General features: G+C 34.3%; 1 protein-coding gene across 1 annotated transcript; it reads left to right on the top strand.

The window, feature by feature from the left end:
• Window positions 1-8,260: 8,260 nt before the first annotated feature.
• On the top strand, window positions 8,261-9,187 carry LOC101588753 (olfactory receptor 4A15-like; the record flags this gene model as incomplete). Its single annotated transcript, XM_004648113.3, has 1 exon — window positions 8,261-9,187. A coding segment is annotated over exon 1 (912 nt), but the record flags the coding sequence as incomplete, so codon positions are not given.
• Between the last annotated feature and the right edge of the window lie 10,856 nt (window positions 9,188-20,043).

Here is a 20,043-nt window from a genome sequence, read left to right on the forward strand (position 1 = left end):
AACATATCAATACTTGATGAAAAATACCTGTTCCTTATTATGCCTAAGATGTTTGAAATGCAGTGAGATAGTGAGGTTAAGCTTCATAGCCTAAATTATTTGATAATAACAATAAGCTTGTCTTCTGGATGATTAACAACCTAAGTTTGCAGAAAAAATTAGAGAAAAAGAACGGCTACAGGGAAAGCCAACATATTGGCCCTAACCTTCTAAGGTCAATTAAGACTCAGGACATATGAGAACATGTACTGTAACATCATGTACCTCGGTAGTGTCCCAAATTTTCTGATCAAGAATATTATGGAGCCAAAGAGGAAAATGATCAATGACGTAGAGTGTTCCTAAGGAGAGTCACATGGGGAGAAAACACTATCTCAGGCTTTCACAGAGAGCACATTGGCCAAGCAATGGCCGTGACTCATCCACATGGCTGACACTGACAAAGTTTCTACAATCTGAGGTACTTGATCTCATGAAAAATCCTGAGGGGATTTCACTGACCTTCTCAGACCAAAAAGCTACAACTCTTGTTGCACAGGACATGCTGTACCTTGGTCTTAACCATCCAGAAGAAAAGTATGAAGACGAAATATAGGAAGTAAAGCCATGTTGTTATGTTGAGCTGTGGGGGACTCAGGTCAATAATTTCTGACATTGCCAGTTAAACAGAAGACTCACTGCTATTATGGGCTACTGGACTCTTTTATAATATTTTGCTGAGTTTACCCACCTATAATATTCAATAATGGAACTTAGAAAAAATGGGGTATATCGATGAATGTCCATTTTGTATCTGTGTATTCAAAGTGGTTAGGATAGATATATAGTTGCATTCTCCTAAGGAATAGAATGGTTTGTTCTAATGGTGTTTGTAAATAGGATCTCAAATCCTCATCTTGTACAGCAATTAACCACTAAGAAAAATATATGCAGTGTGTTATTTGTTGAAACCGTATGTCTGATTTGATTTGAAACTGTCTCATTGCTATCTGTTTATCAATAAAATTAAAAAAAGAGAAATTACCCAACAGCAAATGTTGGAGAGGATGTGGGGAAAAAGGAACCCTTATCCACTGCTGGTGGGAATGTAGACTGGTGCAACCGTTATGGAGATTCGTGTGGAGACTCCTTAGAAAAGTTGGACTGGAAATCCCATTTAAGCCAGTGATTCATCTACTGGGAATTTTCCCAGAGAATGTGAAAACATCATACTATAGGGATATATGTGTGCCTATGTTTATAGCAGCACAATTTGTGATAGCCAAATCTTGGAAACAACCAAAATGCCCATCAGCTGACGAATGGCTGAAAAAGATGTGGTATTTCTACACAATGGAGTATTACTTAGCTATAAAGAATGATAAACTCGAAGCCTTTATATTGAAGTGGATGCCACTTGAACATATACTCACAAGTAAAGTGAAACCGATACACATATGTAAATATCATATAGTTTCCCGAGTATAAGAACTCAAAAGGAGAAATACAAATAGAAAGGTATCATACAAGTAAAAGGAAAGCAGGATCTCAAGGACTAACTAATCAAGAGAGGGAAAGGACAAGAGCTAGGAAACATGACAATGTCAAGCCATACAGTAACATGTAGTAGATGGGCAAGGCAATGAACCTGAGAATCTCCAGAAGATTTTTTAATCTACCAATTAATTGGAAAGATTCTCGCCTGACTAAATATATAAACTGATACCTGTGAACTAACCAACTGCACTGCAGATGGTAATCTGCAATAGTAGTTTCTTGCTTGGAGTACCTGTCATTCTGATCTTCTGAATATGGGCTGTTTGTCATGATATACCAGTTGGTGCTGTGCTGTCTCTCAGATAGATGACTTTTCAAAAAGAAGGGGGTGGTGAATGAAGGCAAGAGATAGAAAAGAAATATAGTGGCACTGTCCCGCTTGTGGGTTGTATATGGATGGATTTTTGGACTTGTGTGTAAACTTAAGAAGTATATAATTATTTATGCATATTTTAAAAAAATATATTTTAATCTTTAAATATTTTTTCATCTCATTCTACAGGGACTTAAAGTTTAACACATCAATTCTTCATGAAAAATACCTGTTCCATGTTATGCCTAAGATTTTTAATATTCTGACAGATAGTGAGGTTAAGCTTAACAGCCAGGGTTGTATGGTAATAACAATAAGCTTGTCTTCTTGATGGTTAAGAACCTAAGTTTGCAGACCAAAATTAGAGAAAAAGGAGGGCCGCAAGGAAAGCCAACATTTTGGCCCTAGGCTTCCAAGGTCAATTAAGACTCAGGACATATGAGAACTTGTACTGTAACAACATGTAACTCTATAGTGTCCCAAATTTTCTGATCAAGGAGATTATGAGGCCAAAGAGGAAAGTGATTGATGGTGTAGAGTGTGCCTAAGGAGAGTCACATGGAGAGAAAACATTGTATCAGGCTTTCACAGAAAGCACATTGGCCAAGCAATGACTGTGACTCATCCACATGGCTGACACTGACAAAAGTTCTACAATCTGAGATACAGGATCTCAGGATAAATCCTGAGGGGATTTCACTGACCTTATCAGACCAAAAGCTACAACTCTTCCTGGAAATGTCCCGCTTTATCTTGGTTTTAACCCTTCAGCAGAAAAAGTATAAAAACGAAGTATAAGAAGTAAAGCAATGGTGTTATGTTATGTTGAGCTGTAGGGGACTCAGGTCAACAATGTATGACATTGCCAGTGAAGCGGAAGACCCAATACTATTATGGACCACTGAACTCTTTTAGAATATTTTGCTGAGTTTACACACCTCTCATACTTAAATGATGGAACTTAATAAAAAGGGGATACAGATGAATGTCCATTTTATATCTGTGTATTCAAAGTGGTTAGTATAGATATATAGTTACATTCTCTTAATGAATAGAGGGATTTGTTCTAATGGTTTTGTAAATAGGATGTAATTATTGAAACTGACCTTCCAATTTGGTATGAAACGGTCCCATTGCTGTTTGTTTCTCAGTAAAATTATGGGGAGAAAAAGAAGTAAAACCATGGTTTTATGTTGAGCTGTAGGGGACTCAGGTCAACAATTTCTGACATTGCCAGTGAAGCAGAAAACCCAATACTATTATGGACTAGTGAAGTCTTTCAGAATATTTTGCTGAGTTTACACACCTATAATACTTAAATAATTGAACTTAACAAAAAGGGGGATACAGATGAGTGCCCATTTTGTATCTGTGTATTCAAAGTGGTTAGGATAGAAATATAATTACATTCTCTTAAGGAATAGAGGGATTTGTTCTAATGTTGTTTATAAATAGGACATCAAGTCCGCATCTTGTACAGCAATTAACCACTAGGAAGAATGAATGCAATGTGTTAATTATTGAAACTGTCCTACCAATTTGGTTTGAAACTGTCTCATTGCTATATTTTTTCTCAATAAAGTTAAGGAAAAAAATAAAGTAATATCCAGGAGAACATGTTCTATAACATTGTTCCTTTCCAACATTCATTCTGCTTAATGCTTGTTTCTTAGAACGGTGGGCTTAGAAAGAGAATCCCTTCATCCTAGAGCACAAATTTATCACTGTATTTACTGCTGGAAAACCTTAGCATTTGTCAATCCCATATATTTTCTTCACTTCAAACTGCACCTTGTATTGATCAATCTTAATAGGTTGACTTCATTGGACATACATCAAGATGTTCTATCTCAAGGCTTTTGTTGATCTCTATAGAGCAGCAAAATCCTCACAATCATTCACACATTTATTAGCATTTTATTTCAAAACATGGAATGAAACCATACACTTCCAACTAATAGAGAGAGAGTCCTTAAATGAGTTGTTCTTTCAGTGAGTAACTTTATAATGCGATGGCTGTAGCATCAAAAATGGCCCTGTCCTTGGAGCATCCAGACTAGCACCTGACTCTGTACATTTAGATTCCTCAGCCAATGAAGTATAAATACACCAGTGACTTGAATATCAATAAGCTCTGATGTGTTGTCTGTTCCATATTTCTCTTTTAATGCACATTCTATCCATTTATCTGTTTAATACTGTGCTATGTTCAGAACATTTAACTGACTGATGAAACAGAATATATCAGCACATGAATCAACTTTTCAATGGCTTGTTCTCAAAATAAACGTCCATCCCGGTGATTCTGATATTAAGTGAAAAAATATTGACTAAACAATATTACTCATTGCATTGATATATTTTCTTAAGGTATGATCTTTTAAAACTATACTTTTAATTACCTACTATTAATTTTTAAAAAATGAGATTATTAAAAACTGATTCATACTTGCATATATTACTTATATTTTTATTATATTCATCCACCTTACTATTCTACTCAACAACCGTATATTGTGTTCTTAATAAAAGAGTTGTTATATATTTCAATTCTGCACAAACTGGCTATTCTCTTTTTGATGACTTGACCTCAAGATGTTCAATAACGACATTTCCCCAAAGGATATGCCTTTGGAAATCAAGTTTTAGATAGTTATTCCTATTTGGGCATCTATTCAGCTGCATATTGTCCACTTAAAATTATGACCGAGGTCCCATTGAGTTTAATTATGAAAAAACCACTATAGAGATTCAACAAAGGATCAGTTCAAAAACACAGGTTATAGTACAGATAAAGTGTCTACTGGCATTTCTCTAACCACAAGGAGTGTTCATTTGTAATACTACACGGAGTATTGTATTCTTAGGAGTAGATAAACTCAAATTGTTAAAAAGCAGGGCTTAAATGTCATCCCCATACTTAGTCAACCTTAAATTTATGTATGGTATGTACTGTCAAAATAGTACATTTGGCTGGTTTTACCAATACTTTCATTATTTCCCTTTGGCAGCTTTGAAGCACAAGTGGAAAGTAAAACTGTCTTTCTTGAATTTTTGAACTCAAATTTGTTATTTTACCTCAAAATGAATTTTCCTATTGCTGCTGTTTAGTCCAAATTGCCAAGCAATGCATATTTCAAGATTGTTTATTACCAAATCTAGATATCAAGTAATTACCAGAAATTCTTGACAGATTATTTTTAAATCCACAGTTTAAAAAAATATCATTTCTTCTCTTCAAATCCACTGAATCAATCCTTTTGCAAATATGCAAAGAAGGGAAGCATCTGGAGGTGGAAGCAATGAGAGGTATATGTTACTCTGCTCTTTGCATTTTCAGAGATGGCATCCATGCATGTTTCAGTACCATAAATGAATATGAGAAGAGTTCCAAAATCTGAACTATTAAGCAGCCAACTCCTTAAGCAAGTAAGTCAGGAGGGGTATTTCCTTTGAGATTCTGGACTAGGATTTACATATATTGTTATAATACAGTGGTTACATGGGTACTTATATTCTTTGTAAAAGTCTATGTGATTTTGTTAATTAAAGGGCCTTCTATCCTTAGAAAAATATGTGTATATTGAGTCCAGGCTTTAATATTCTTCTTGAACATTTTGATATTATAAATGTCAAAAAAGCATTCCCCTAACATAAGTCTTCTTAAATTTAATTTTGAAGTGTGACTTTAAGGGAGACATTTAGAGTTCAGGTACTTGCAAATATCTTCATAAGATCAGCAAAGTATTCTTCTAGAGACTGTGTAGATGTTGAACATTAAAGGATGAGGTTTGCTCTTTAGAAAGTGATTGTGTAATTTTCAAGAACTGCCAGTAAGTCTCAATTAAGCAAGCTAATCCTTCTTATCACAGGAATGGTGTGAAAGTCAAGGAGGACTTACATACACCTCTAGACTCAACATAGTGGAAAAGTTCATCAACAAAACACTGAGAAGTGAGGCAGGCTGCCTGTTTCTAACAGATGTTAGGGCAAAGGAGACTGTTCCAACATGCCAACATATTGTATAAATATGTAGACAGAATGGCAAAAACTGATAAAAAGAGAGAAACTTGTGAAGGGAAGAAAAATTCACGAATTAGGAAATGGAAGTGACATTAGAGGATTTCGTATTATTAAGAGTTGTGCAAGAGCAGAGTTATGAGACTTAGAGAGGCAGGCAGAAAATCCTTGTGTAAGTAGAAGTAGAAGGGCATAATTTATTAATTATAGTGGAGGAAAATTTAACAAAGATTTAAGAGTAACTCTTAGTAGTAGGACCACTTAAAAATGTAAAGGGCTGGTGAATACTGACCTATTTATAGTATATTTTCCATTATCATTGTGACAGTTCCTTCTGCTTCTGTGTCTGTCAGTAAGTTCTTCTCTCTCCTCATGTTGCCTTCTCTTCTTTCTCTTCCTCCTACTTCTCCTCATCGTCCACTTCCTCTTCTCATTCTTACTTTAGCCTTCCATAATTGTACCCCTTCTACCATTTTAATTCCATCATATCTAGAACATAACCAAGGTATAAATCACAAACTTCAGTCCTACTTGTCTGAATAGAAAAAATGAGCACCAGGAATGCAACCGATCTAACTACTTCCTTATTACTCATGTTCACATAGAGTAATACATTAATAAGTGGATAGGTATAAACTATCTTTATGGATGTCTAATAATAATACCTTGTCATACATAGTTGTCTGCTTACTGTTGGTTACTTGTAAAATTTCACTAAGACAAATGATATAATTAAAATTGACTCATAAATGATATTTTACTTTTAAGAGATTTTATATGTTTACCCATTCTTTATCACTATCCAATTTAAATTGTAAACATTAGAAATGCTATTAAAATTACACCAAAAAACGCGTTTTGCATGTATACTTATGTACTAAGGCTTTAATTTCCATACAATACTTTGCAAAGAATGATATTGTTAAGAATGGTGTGTGGATTTAAACTTCACAAGAGATTGTGAAATTGTGTCCCAAAAATTATAAAATTAAACGAAAAAAAAAACCCTTTAAATTTTCTCTAATCATTCTTAAATCTGTATCACAATTAATATATAATATCTATGCAGTGTTATTTGTATATTTTCCTTGACCATTTTCTCCTCAGAGGTGAATGGAAGCATCTTATGTTTACTGGTCTTGTGAATATAGTTTTTCTTTCATTACCTGTGTATATCATCTGTCCACTTTGCTGTTGATTTGTATTTCATTTATTAATTTCGTAAAACCTTCTGTATATTTTAGATAGGAATTTTTTATGTTGCCTAAAACATAATCTCATACTCCAAATACTTTTTCTGTTTATGTTATGATTTACTAATGTTTAAAAACAGTCCACTGAGAAGTGTGTGTGTTTGAGGTGTATATTATTAACTAAATAAATGAATCTACTACAGGATTGTAGAAAGTCATCTCTCCTTCATGAACTTGAAACAAATATAAGGTTTGTTTTACCATTTCTAAATTAAATCTAATTGATTCTTATTTTAGCATGTGCAGTCAATTCTATGTGCGAATATTTTCATTTCCTAATAGAAACAAAGCTGTTATAGTGTCAATATTTTAATAAGAAATCCTTTCCAACACATGTCTCCAATTAGTTTTTTGAACTTTATTATAATTTTCTTTTATCTTGAAAAGTAAAAACAAAAGCAAAGAAAGAAACAGGGTAACATGTAACAATACATATGTTACAGATTTTCAAAACAAGAAGAGCTAATTAATAGTGATTGATACATTGTCTATTATTATCATGAAATCTGTGCTCAGATTAATAGATATAGTTATGCAAGATGGGACATGCTATTGAATATAACCACATTCTTTCAAGAAATATTATATTTAAAGAGATTACAAGTTAGAATTAAAACAGAAAAAATGACAAGTGATACAGATTTTTTACTTAACAAAGTAATATGAATTTCAAAGTATTTTACTGTGATATATAGTGCTATCTTCGAAACAGTTATTCATATTACCTGATATATGCACATAAAAATGGAAGAAGAAAGAAAAAAATAAATGAATATCAAATTAGGAAGAAAAAATTTATAAGCAATTGTAAAAGTCAGGCAAAAGACTTCTGCTTTCTTTTTTACTTTTCAAATTAATTTAATTGAGAAAAAAAGCAATGAGACAGTTTCAGAGCACATTGGTAGGACATTTACAGGATTGTTTCTTTCCATAGCCCAGCAGTTCTTCAAATCCAGCACCTTTCCTCTACAGTATGGCACCTGGCTACCATCAAATTGAAATTGAAAAAACTCTGAAAGATTGGAACATTAAAAAATGACAATGCCTACAAATAAATGAATAAACCTACTGTCTTCAAATCCACAAGTCACCCTAATTCTATGTGCAGAGAATTTTGTGCTCAGCAGAAAGACTAGGACACACAGAAGGAAATATGGAGCAACAGAACAACGTGACTGAGTTTGTGCTCTTGGGCCTCACTCAGAGCACACAGGGTCAGAAAATATTATTTGCTGTGTTCTTGCTAATCTACATGATGACAATGGCAGGCAACCTACTCATTGTCCTGACTGTGGTGCTCAGCCCAGCCTTGGATGCCCCAATGTTCTTCTTTCTTGGCTACTTATCTTTTATGGATGCTGTTTATTCCACTACAGTTACCCCAAAGTTGATTAAAGACTTACTTTATAAAAAAAGAACTATTTCCTTCAAAGCTTGCATGGCACAGTTATTTGTAGGTCACTTATTTGGTGGTGTTGATGAAATACTCCTGGTTGTCATGGCCTATGACCGCTACGTGGCCATCTTCAAACCCTTGCATTATATGACTATCATGAACAAACAGCGGTGTGCTATGCTTGTGCTCTTGACCTGGCTTGGAGGTCTTTTGCATGCTACCCCACATGTTCTTTTTGTTTACAACCTTCCTTTCTGTGGTCCCAATGTCATTGACCACTTTCTGTGTGACATATACCCCTTAATAAAACTTGCCTGCACGGACACCTATGTTGTGGGCCTCACGGTGCTAGCTGATGATGGGGTGATCTCTGTGGCCATCTTTACAATCTTGTTGATCTCCTATGGGGTCATTCTGCAATCCATTAAGAACCTGAGTCATGAAGGGAGACGTAAGACCTTATCCACCTGTGGCTCCCACATCGCAGTGGTCATCCTGTTTTTTGTTCCTTGCATTTTTATATATGTGAGACCTCCCTGTACATTACCTATTGATAAATCCTTGACTGTGTTTTACACGGTAATCACCCCTATGTTGAATCCCCTTATCTATACCTTGAGAAATGCAGAGATGAAAAGTGCCATGAGGAAGATCTGGATAAGGAAACAAAATTGGACTTGTTTTACTTATTTTAAATTAAGATTCCATTCTTCCAGAAAGTCATGAGTGATAATTTCAGTATGCTAAAGTTTTCTTCAGCTCTAAAAACTGAAAAATAGAGAACATATAATATGTGAATTTTTATAAAAATCTTACATATATTTTTAAGGCTATTGGAATTGGTTAGGAAGATTTATGTCATTTATTTGGTTGAAATGTTTAGTTTCAACTATCAATTTATGTGATATAATTAAAACTATCGACTTGCTTTATTTCATACGAGTTTTTTCATGTTTGCCACAAAACCAAGGTTCACATATTTTTTGAATTATACGGGAAAAACTAATTATACATAAACTTGAAAACAGAATTTAAATGATTTGAGCTAGAGAGAGGAGTGATTGTAAATAGGAAAGAGATCAAGGTTTGAAGGGAGCTATGGAGGAGGAGATGAAAAAAAAATAATGAGATATGTTGTGTACACCACGTTCCACTTAGGGAATGTTTGCACAATGTACTGAAGATGTATACTAATAAAGACATTTTAAAAGCACAAACAAATGAATTTGTACAAGATCTCCAATTCCTGCTTTTAAGGGAAACTTCACAGTGATTTCCACAGTGATTGTACTAGTCTCCACTGCCACCAACAGTGGAGAAGAAATTTGTTTTCTCCACAGCCCCGCCAGCATTTCTTATTTGCTGACTTCTTGATGTTACCATTCTTTTGGGGTAAGATGGTATTTAATTCTTGTTTTAATTTGCATTTCTCAAATGACCAATGATGAACATTTTTCCATATATTTAATTTCCATTTGTATTTTTTCCTCTGAGAAGTGTATATTCATCACAGATCCCCTTTTTTTTGGATAGAGTCTTCCAATTTTGTGGGCAAGATTTTTTTAGATTCTTTATATGTCCTAGATAGAAAGCCTTTGTGGGAGGGACAGTCCACTATATTTTTCCCCAGTTTGTGGGTTTTCCTTTAACTTTGTTAGAAATTTGTTTTGAGGTGTAGAAACTTTTGAAAAAGATGAGATCCTAGTTGTTGGTTCTTAGAAGTATTTCCTGTGTAGTTTGGTTTTTATTCATGAACTCACTATCCTACACCTGTCTTTAAGATTTTTATTTTCATTTTCCTCCAGAAGACTTAGTGTTTTTATTTTAGTATTTAAATCTTTGATCCGTTTTGATTGTAGTTTGTGCATGGTGATAGATTTGGGTCTAGTTTTAGCCATTGGCATGTTGAAACCAAACTATCCACCCCACCTCCTAGGCATCTTTCCAGAAGAACTAAAAACCATATACCATATTGATAAATGTGTACTCATGCTTATAGCAGTGCAATTTCCCATAGCTAAATCCTGGAAACAACCCAGGTACCCATCAACTGAGAAATGGATAAAGAAGGCAAGGTATCTTTACACAATGGAGTATTATTCAGGTATAAAACAAGATAAATTTGAGTCTTTTGTCAGTAAATGGATGCATATAGAGAACATACTCTTAAGTGAAATAAATCAGGCCCACGTGTGCAAACATTGTCTTGTCTCCTTAGTGTGAGAACCTGAAAGATAAAAATGAAATATGAAGGGCACAATAGATCCTAGGAAAAGAGAATGAACTTATTCGAAAGGAGGAGTTACTGAGGTGAGAAGAACAGAGGAGGGAGTGGGAGAAAGAGATTTATCTATGTATGTAAGGAGGATGGCTTGGATATCTTACTGTGCATTTCTGCTCACCTATGGAAAGGAGCAGATACTACTTTGTTTTGTCTCCTTTTTCAATTCTTTATACTTTTTCTCTTCTTAATTTCTTATACATTTCTTTTTTCTTTCATTTTTTTCTTCTAATATTATATGCATATATCTGACAATATGAATAACTGATTGGAAGACAACACTATGTGTTGCAATAAATGCTATTAAATCCATAGTACTTTATTAAGTGAAATTCTGTATTACTTGTAATTATTTGTTTTAATTCTCATTTATCCTCTCTATTTAAAAAATGAATTTCTAAATTTCCAATACATTTTGTCGCTAGAAAATACTCTATAAATATACTGATTTTTTTTTCTTTTCTGAGTATTCCAAAAAATAATTGTAGATCACATATGTATTTGAAATACCCATCTTACTATTTTGTTTCATGACACTAAATATAATATCTTCTAATGCTGCCTAGCATGTTGCACTTGCAGAGGAATAATTCTTCACAATTAAAAAAATCAGAAAGAAGTAAATTCTTTTCTAAATTTAAGGCAGGGTGTACAGGGTTTCACTACCTATACTGGGCTCACAGTGATCCTGCTGTTTTCAGCCTCCCAAGTGTTAGAATTTCAGGCACGCACCACCATGTCTAGTTTCCATTGCCACCTCAGTGTGGCCCAGCGATAGGTTCTGCATGACATGCAGGGGATTGAACCCCAACCACTGCTCTCTGCTGAAGCAGGCCCTTTAGTCCACAGAGGTATCTGACTGACCCATAAGGAGTGATAAATTTAAACATCAGTAAAGTCTACAAATGGTTAAAGTGATATTAACATGACATTTTCCTTGGAATTTTACATTTTTTGCAGTTATTTTACAAAAAAAATTAATTCACCAGAGATAAAAAATATAATATTTTAAACTGACATAGCTTGGTTATTTTTTTAAATTTAAACACGTGGGGAATATTGTCTGAGATATATTGTCTCCAATTTTTAATTGACTTCCTTCTTAACATACGTAGAGGCTATAGTATTTAAATATTTGACACACAAAACATTGCGTGTCATGATTGGTGTGCTGTGTATTTTGGTCAATATTTCATTAATATTTGTAGATACATAGGACAGTCCTACATCTATTTTATCTTTTCCAATTCCTGTTGTAAAAAACATCGTAATGATTAAGTTACTGGAGTCTGTAATACACAGAATTTTCATAAAGTTGAACTAGGCTTTCTCTGTACTTGAACCAAGATCTTCAGAAATAAACATTACTCATCTCTCTTTGTGAGTTCAGGTATCAACTGAAAATTGTTAAACTGCATGAATATCAAAATTGTCTGCATTGAAGACCATGAATTCTGAAAATATTTTTTACAAGTTCCATTTATTGGTCTGAAAGGCTGGAATTCATCCCACTATCTAAAAAAACACATATACCAACTCATTTATTTGAATCATATCTATCTCTTCTATTATCCTTCCTTAAACCAACAGACCATGATTTGAGGATAGAAAGTTTTTCCTTATATTATTGGTTGTTTTTGGAGATTAGACCTCAAGTTGTTCTATTGTGATATTTTCCAAGAAATCATGTTCCTAATTGTTATTCTTCTTCTGGCATCTCTGCAGGTGCCAGTCTCCCATCAGTTAGGTATGAGGTCTCAGCGAGTTTAATTTAAAATTGTCATCTTGGACATGCAAGAAGTGAAGAAACCAGCCATATGTGCTGTGATTTCAACACACATGAACTGTCCCCAGGCATTAGCCCTAGTTCAGTGAGTGTTTTGCTGTATGAGCACTCACTCAACTGTGCACTTAGACATCAAAACTGTAGACTCAAAACATAATGTAACAAGGATCACAAGTCTTTCTCCAATCTTTAACGCTTCCAAAGGCAAATGTGGCATTTGAAGTCAAGATGATATGCTTTGCTGGGAATTATACATTATAAATCCTGTGTCATTATTTCTTATGTCATGAAGAGAAATAGCAAATATGTGACTTAGCAATACATGATTCATTATCCAATAAATTTAACTCTAAGACATGGGTAGTTCTGTTTGCTGTAATTAATAATCAGGTTTCTTGAGTTTCTATGGAATTCATGCCATCAACTTTAACAAACACAACAATTTAATAAAGTAACACTTTTCTACAGATTGGAAAAATTATATTTCCTGCAAGTGCAGCAGCATTGCTCAGGGGAAGCATTTCTGGATGAAGTGATAGTGCGCGTGGTATTTTGCTCTCTTTATAAGAAGAGACATCTCTGTGTGAATCTGTTGTCTGTAAGACCCAGAGAAAACTTGAATTCAGCTGCTGGACTAAAGGACTGTCTACTTATATGTATGTAATTTCATAGGGATGTGAATATATCAAAATCTGAAATAGTTTTATTTGTGCAAGTGCAATAGATTTATCGCAATGGAGCTCATAATCTTTTGAAAATTCTATAGGATATTCATATGCAGTTACATTATGATATCCTTTGTTATTGCTAACATATGGATAAACAAATTAGGATATGAATGCTTATTGAATTTTGAAATATTATGAAAACCTAAATAAGTCTTCTAAAAAAATCAGTATTTCTGCTAGTTAATTTTGAGTGTAGGTATTTGGTATTTTCTTGTTATGCAGGTGTTTATACATCTCTTGGTAGGAACAAGACTATTATCCTGAAAACATTTTTTTGAATGTTAAAAATTGAAAGATGATATTTTTGTAGGAGTTAAATGAATGATTGTACAGCACAGATGGTAGCAGTTCATGAAACTATTTTATATAATTCTTAGTAATGGGAGAATACAAAATCCATGGTTGAATATTCTTTGTATTGGTATTATACATATATATGGACTCTAATATTTTATGTATTTAATAGAGGGTCTACAGAGTCTACTACACAAACAGGACTCATAGTGATCCTCCTGTTTTCAGCTTCCCAATTGCTGGGATTACAGGTGGCAACTACCACGCCCAGTCTTAATCACCATCTCAGCGCGCCCTGTGGATGTGGCTGACAGAGCATGCCTGGGATGGAAGATTAGCCACTGCATTCTGCCTAAGCAGGTACTTTAGTCCACTGAGCTATCTAGCTGGGCTTATATACAGATTTTGTGGTTTTATTACTATTACACTCTTTATAAATTAAGCTTTAACGCTGGTAAAAATAGCTCAGCATATTAAAGGGCCTTCAAGTATGCACAGGGATCAGAAGTTCGAACACCGGACCTGCCCCAGGGTGCACAGAGACGACAATTGGGACTGGGCATGGTGGTGCATGTCTGCAATCACGGTGCTGGGGAGGCTGAGTCAGGAGGACCACTATGAGCCCAAACTCATCACAAGACCCTGTACCAAATAAATAACACATTTAAAGAAATAAAAGACAAAGCTGGGGAAATTTCTCCAGGGAACAAGGACTACATTGGTTGTTAGACTAAAGATAATGTGTGTTATGGTTAGGCAGAAAGTTTATTTATATGTTATACATGTGCAGAGACTGCCTGAGATGAAATTAAGCATGGAAGACTGATTTATCTTGAAATAGAAAATTCAAGGCAGTCAAATGTTGTGGCACTGGCATGGCTATTGTTAGGGGATTTTAGTCAGATTTATGTTGAGACTCAAGAGCATAGAAACAAGCATGATTTATAATGTTGGAAGTTTTGCAAAACAAGAAGCTCTATAAAGCTATGGGTTCTAAAGAAAGAGCTGAGGAGATTTCCATTAATGACAAAGAATTGTAGAATAATAAAGACTGCCTAAGGGCATCACAAGAAGCAGAAAGTCTCCAACCTTTGAAACCTCAAAACTGCAAAAATAAAGAATTTGATTTGAGAAGAAAGCCTCAGAGAACCATACTCCAGAATGGATACAGAGACCACACCGGATTTCAGAATGGTGACAGCATAGAAAATATGCCTATCAGAATTAGGGTCAGAGAGATCACCAACCAGAGCACTCCATCACTACAGCCAAGAGAGAAGAAAACCTGGCTACTACTCCAGTTGCAGCAGAAATAGTCATCATCTACATGGCATTAATTTTAGGTTCATGCAGAATGCAAGAGTTCTGAGGTTAAGAAGGCCTCTGCCTAGATTTTGGAATATGTACTAGAAGGTCAGGCTCTGTGCATCTGAGAGGTAGAATGTGAGTCTGTGAGTGAGAAACTTAAAGTTCAGTGGAGACCCTAGAATTTTGGAATTGAGAACTATTTACCATGTAGGAAAATTGAAAGCAGGGAGCAAAGCTGGTCAAACAGAGAAGTCATGGGAAATATCTCCTAAAATGTCAAAGATGTAGAGCCATATGGAGCTCAAAATTTGCCATAGGTTGCTTCAGATGTTCCAAAAGGAACTACAGGACTTATTGTTTGCCTTTATGCAATGTTTGTATCCAGTCATTTTTTTAATTTCACATATTTTCTTTATGCATTGATTTAAGTACATATTTTCTTCTGACAGTGACTTTTCATGTTAAATCTACCTCTTAATTTTTTGATAATTTTATTGAGAGACAAAAGCAATGAGACAGTTTCAAAAACAAATAATAGGATAGTTTCAATAATTAATACATTGCATATTGTTATCTTCTTAATGGTTATTCATAGTAAAAGATGCAGACATGATATCCTCTCCAAATATTATTAGTAAAAATCTTTCTTTTCATTGAATTAAGAAAAAGTATCTGTATAACCTAACTATTTTGTATATACAGATAAAAAAGGTCCTTCATTTGTGACCCCTTTTATTGTGTAGCTTTACCAGAGATTGGCATTCAATTGCTATTTAAATATTGTAGTTGCGTGAATTCAATAAAATATTCCAATATAGTCCAACAGTCCACAACAGTACTGGGTTATCCATAGGACTGGCAATTCCAGAATTTCTTCACTTGAGCCTTTTACAGCTCAGCATATTAACATGGCTGCACTGTTTTTGCCTTGTATTTATACTTTTCTGCTGGCTGGTTATGACCAAGATAAAGCAAGACCTATATGACAAGAAATGTAACTTTTGTACCTGACAAGGTCAGTCAGATCCCCTTGGGATTTACAATGAAACCTTGTACCGCACTTTGTAGATCCTTTTTCAGTGTCAGCCATGTGAATGAGTCACAGCCATTGCTAGAAAAATTTGCCCTCTGTGAAAGCCTGAAAGAAAGTTTTCTCCCCATGTGAATCTTCTTAGGCACACTCTACATAATCAATTATTTTCTTCTGTGGCCCCATAATCATCTTGATCAGAACATTTGAGACACAACTGAGTTACAATATGTTCGCACAGGTTCCACTATGTTGTGATTCTTCACTGACCTAAAAAGGATAGGGCCAAAATGGTGGCTGAACTTTAAGCCCTTCTTTTTCTCTAATTTTTGGTCTGCAAACTTAAGTTGTCAAATCTCCAGAAGAGAAGCTTAATATTATTAACCTATAACATAGGCAATTGACGATAACATAACTATTGGTCTAAATAGCAAATATCTTAGACATAGCATAGAACAGGCATTTTGCATCAAGTATTGATATGTTAAATGTTAAGTCTCTACAGACTATGAAGAAAACAAAATTTAAAAATATATTACATAATAGGAATAAAGAATTACATATTTTTACACAGAAATTTAGAAATTTAACCATATACAACATTGTAGTATTATGACATTTTGTCACTTCTTTTTATTTATTATCTTTTTTTAAACATTTACTTGAGAGACAATATAGCTGTAATTGGTATGATATGACAAGCAGTATGTATTTAGAAGACCAGAATGACAGGCATTCTAAGCATAACCCTATTATTACACATTGCTATCTTCAGTGCAGTTGCTTAGTTCACAGGTATAAGCATACATAGTTAGAATGAGAATCCTACCAATTAACTGCTAGTTTAAAAAACCTATATATAAATTTATAGCTTTGCCCTTGTCATGTTTCCTAGGTTTTCTTCTTGCTTTCTCTTTCTCTTTATTGTCTAATCCTCAAGTTCTCACTTTCTTTTTAATTGTGTTATAACTTTCTATTTTCATATGTTCTTCTGAGTTCTTATCCTAGGGAGACTATATGATATTTACATATTGGGACAGGTTAATTTCACATGTGAGTATATCTTCAAGTGGAATCCATTTAAATATAAATGCTTCTAGATTATCATTCTTTATAGCAGAATAATACTTCTTTGTATAAAAATACCACAGCTTTTTCATCCATTCCTCAGGTGACAGGCATCTTGGTTGTTTACAACCACAAATTGTGCTGCTATAAACATAGGTACGCACATATCACTATGATATGATGTTTTCTGTTACTCTGGGAAAATTTTCAGTAGGGGGATACCTGGTTTGAATGGGATTTGCCATCCTAGTTTATTAAGGAGGCTCCACACTAATTTCCATAATAGTTACACCAGTAGAAAAGGATGCCTTTTTCCCACAGCTTCTCCAACATTTGTTGTTGGTTGAATTACTTATGATATCAATTATTTCTGGGGTGAGGTGGAATCTAAGTGTTTATTAAATTTGTATTTTAAGGATAACTAGCTATGTGGAGTATTTTTTTCAACTATTTATTTGCTTCTTTAATTTCCTTATCTGAGAAGTATATGTTCATTTCTGAGGCCCGTTTCTGGATTGAGTGTTTAAATTTTGGGGCCCTAATGTTTTTTACTTCTTTATAAATTCTAGCGGGCAGATCTTTGTCTGAGTGTTTATCAGCCAAGATGTTTTCCAAGTTTGTGGGTTGGCTTTTCACTTTGCTAGTAATTTATTTTGATGTGCAAATAATTCTCAATAAGAGGAGGTACCATTTACTAATTTTTTCAAGTATTACTTGGGTGATTTCATTTTTGTTCATGAGCTTGCTACCTTTCCCTATTTCTACAAGAGTTCCTACTACTTTCTTTTCCAGATTTACTGTTTCTGTTTTAATGTTTAGATCTTTAATCCAGTTTAGCTTTAGCTTAGTTCATGGTGATAGACCTGGGTCAGGTTTTAGTTTTTGGCATGTACAGAGCCAGGTTTTCCAGCACTATTTGTTAAAGAGGAGATCTTTCTCCCAAGAAGCATGTTTGGACTCTTTGTTGTAGGTAAGCTGGCTCAATATGTTTGCAGAGGCTTGTGCATCTTCTAGTCTATTCCATTGATCCTCAGGTCTATTTTGTTGCCAGAAACATGCTGTTTTTATCACAATAGCTCTGTAATATGATTTCTTTTTTTTCAGTTAAGACAGTCTCATCCTTTTTTTGATAATTTTATTGAGAAATAAATAGCAGTAAGACAGTTTTAAAATCGATTAATAGGACAGTTTCAATGATAAATATATTGCATATTATTGTCTTAGCGATTATTCATTGTACAAGATATAGACATGTTATCTTCTCCACAAACACTATTAGAACAAATGTTTTTATTGAATTATGAGAATGTAAGCACTTCCCTGGCAAGCACAAGGGCCTGAGTTCAATCCCCAGTTCAAAAAAAAAAAGAAGTATGAATTATGAGAATGTAGATGTATATCTATACCAACTATTTTGAATATACAGATACAAAATGTTCATTCATTTTGTTTTGTTTTGTTTTGTTTTGTTTTGTTTTGTTTTGTTTTGTGGAACCAGGGATTGAACTCAGGCCTTTATGCTTGTCAGGCAAGAGCTTGTTCCACTGAGTCATCTCCCCAGCCCAGGTCATTCATTTGTATACCACTTTTTTTTATTTTTCTCAAAGACCGGTATCCCAGTGTCATCTAAATATTGTAATTGCATGAATTCAATAAATATGCCAATGTAATCCAAGAGTCCATAATAGTAGTGCATTTTCATAAGACTGACAATGTCAGAAGTTGTTGGGCAATGTCAGAAGTTGTTGACCTGAGCTTTTCCAGCTCAGCATATTCATAGGGCTTTATATTTTATATGTTGTTTTATACTACAGTTTATACTTTTCTGCTGGATGGTTAAAATAACAAGACAAAGCAAAATGTATATAACAAAAAATGTAACTTTTGTATCAGTCAAGTCCCCTCAGGATTTATCCTGAGACCCAGTATTGCAGTTTGTAGATCCTTTGTCAGTGTCAGACATGTAGATGAGTCACGGCCATTGCTTGACCTATTTGCTCTCTGTGAAAAACTGAGAGAATGCTTTCTCTGCATGTGACTCTCATTAGACACACTGTACAACATGGATGACATTCCTCTGTGGCACCATAATCACATTGATCAGAAATTTCAAGCCAGGAATAGTACTGCCTTTGCCTTGTCCTTGTTGCCCAGGAGTGCCTTTCCTATTCTAGTTATTTCCTGATTCCAAATAAATTTTAGGTCTATTTGTCCAGTTCTGTGAGGTATGTTGTTAGTTTGATAGGGATTGCATTAAATGTGTACAAAATTTTGGGAGCATGGCCGTCTTTGCAATGTTGTTTCTTCCTATTGAGGTGCAGAGAATAACTTTCCACTTTCTGAAATTCTCTACGATCTCTTTTTTCTGATTATTGTAGTTTTCATTCTAAAGTACTTTGACTTTTTTAGTTAGAATAATACCACAGTATGTCATTTTCCTTGGTGCTTTTGGAAAATGTAATGTTTCTCTCGTTTCCCTCTAAATGTGTTTGTCATATGCATACAAGTATGCTGTTGATTTTTGGGTATTGACTTTGTACCCTGCTAGGCTACTGAACTTGTGTATTAATTCTACTAGCTTCTTGGTGGGGAATTTTGGGTCTTACAAGTATTATGTCCTCTGCAAATAATGAAGTTTAAATTTTTCATCACGTATTCTTATTTCTTTTTTTCTCTTGTGGTAATGGCTTTGGGAAATGATTCCAGAATTATATTGAATAGGAGTGGTGATAGTGGACAAAATAGTGTCTTAGCAAATATCAGAGGAAAAGATTTAAGTTTTTCACCATGAAGAATTTTGTTAGCCATTGGATTGTCATAGACAGCTTTTATCAGATTGAAAAGCAGCCCATCTATTCCAATTTTCTCTAGGATATTGAACATGAATGAATTTTGGACTCTGTCAAAAGCACTTTCTACATTGATTAAGGTGATCACATAATTTTTGTATTTGGATATATTGACATAGTATACTACATTTGTAGATGTGCGTATATTGAATCATGCTTGCATGCCTAGGATGAATCATAC

This window comes from Octodon degus, unplaced genomic scaffold (assembly GCF_000260255.1).
Source record: "Octodon degus isolate 3935 unplaced genomic scaffold, OctDeg1.0 scaffold00354, whole genome shotgun sequence".
NCBI lineage: Eukaryota > Metazoa > Chordata > Mammalia > Rodentia > Octodontidae > Octodon > Octodon degus.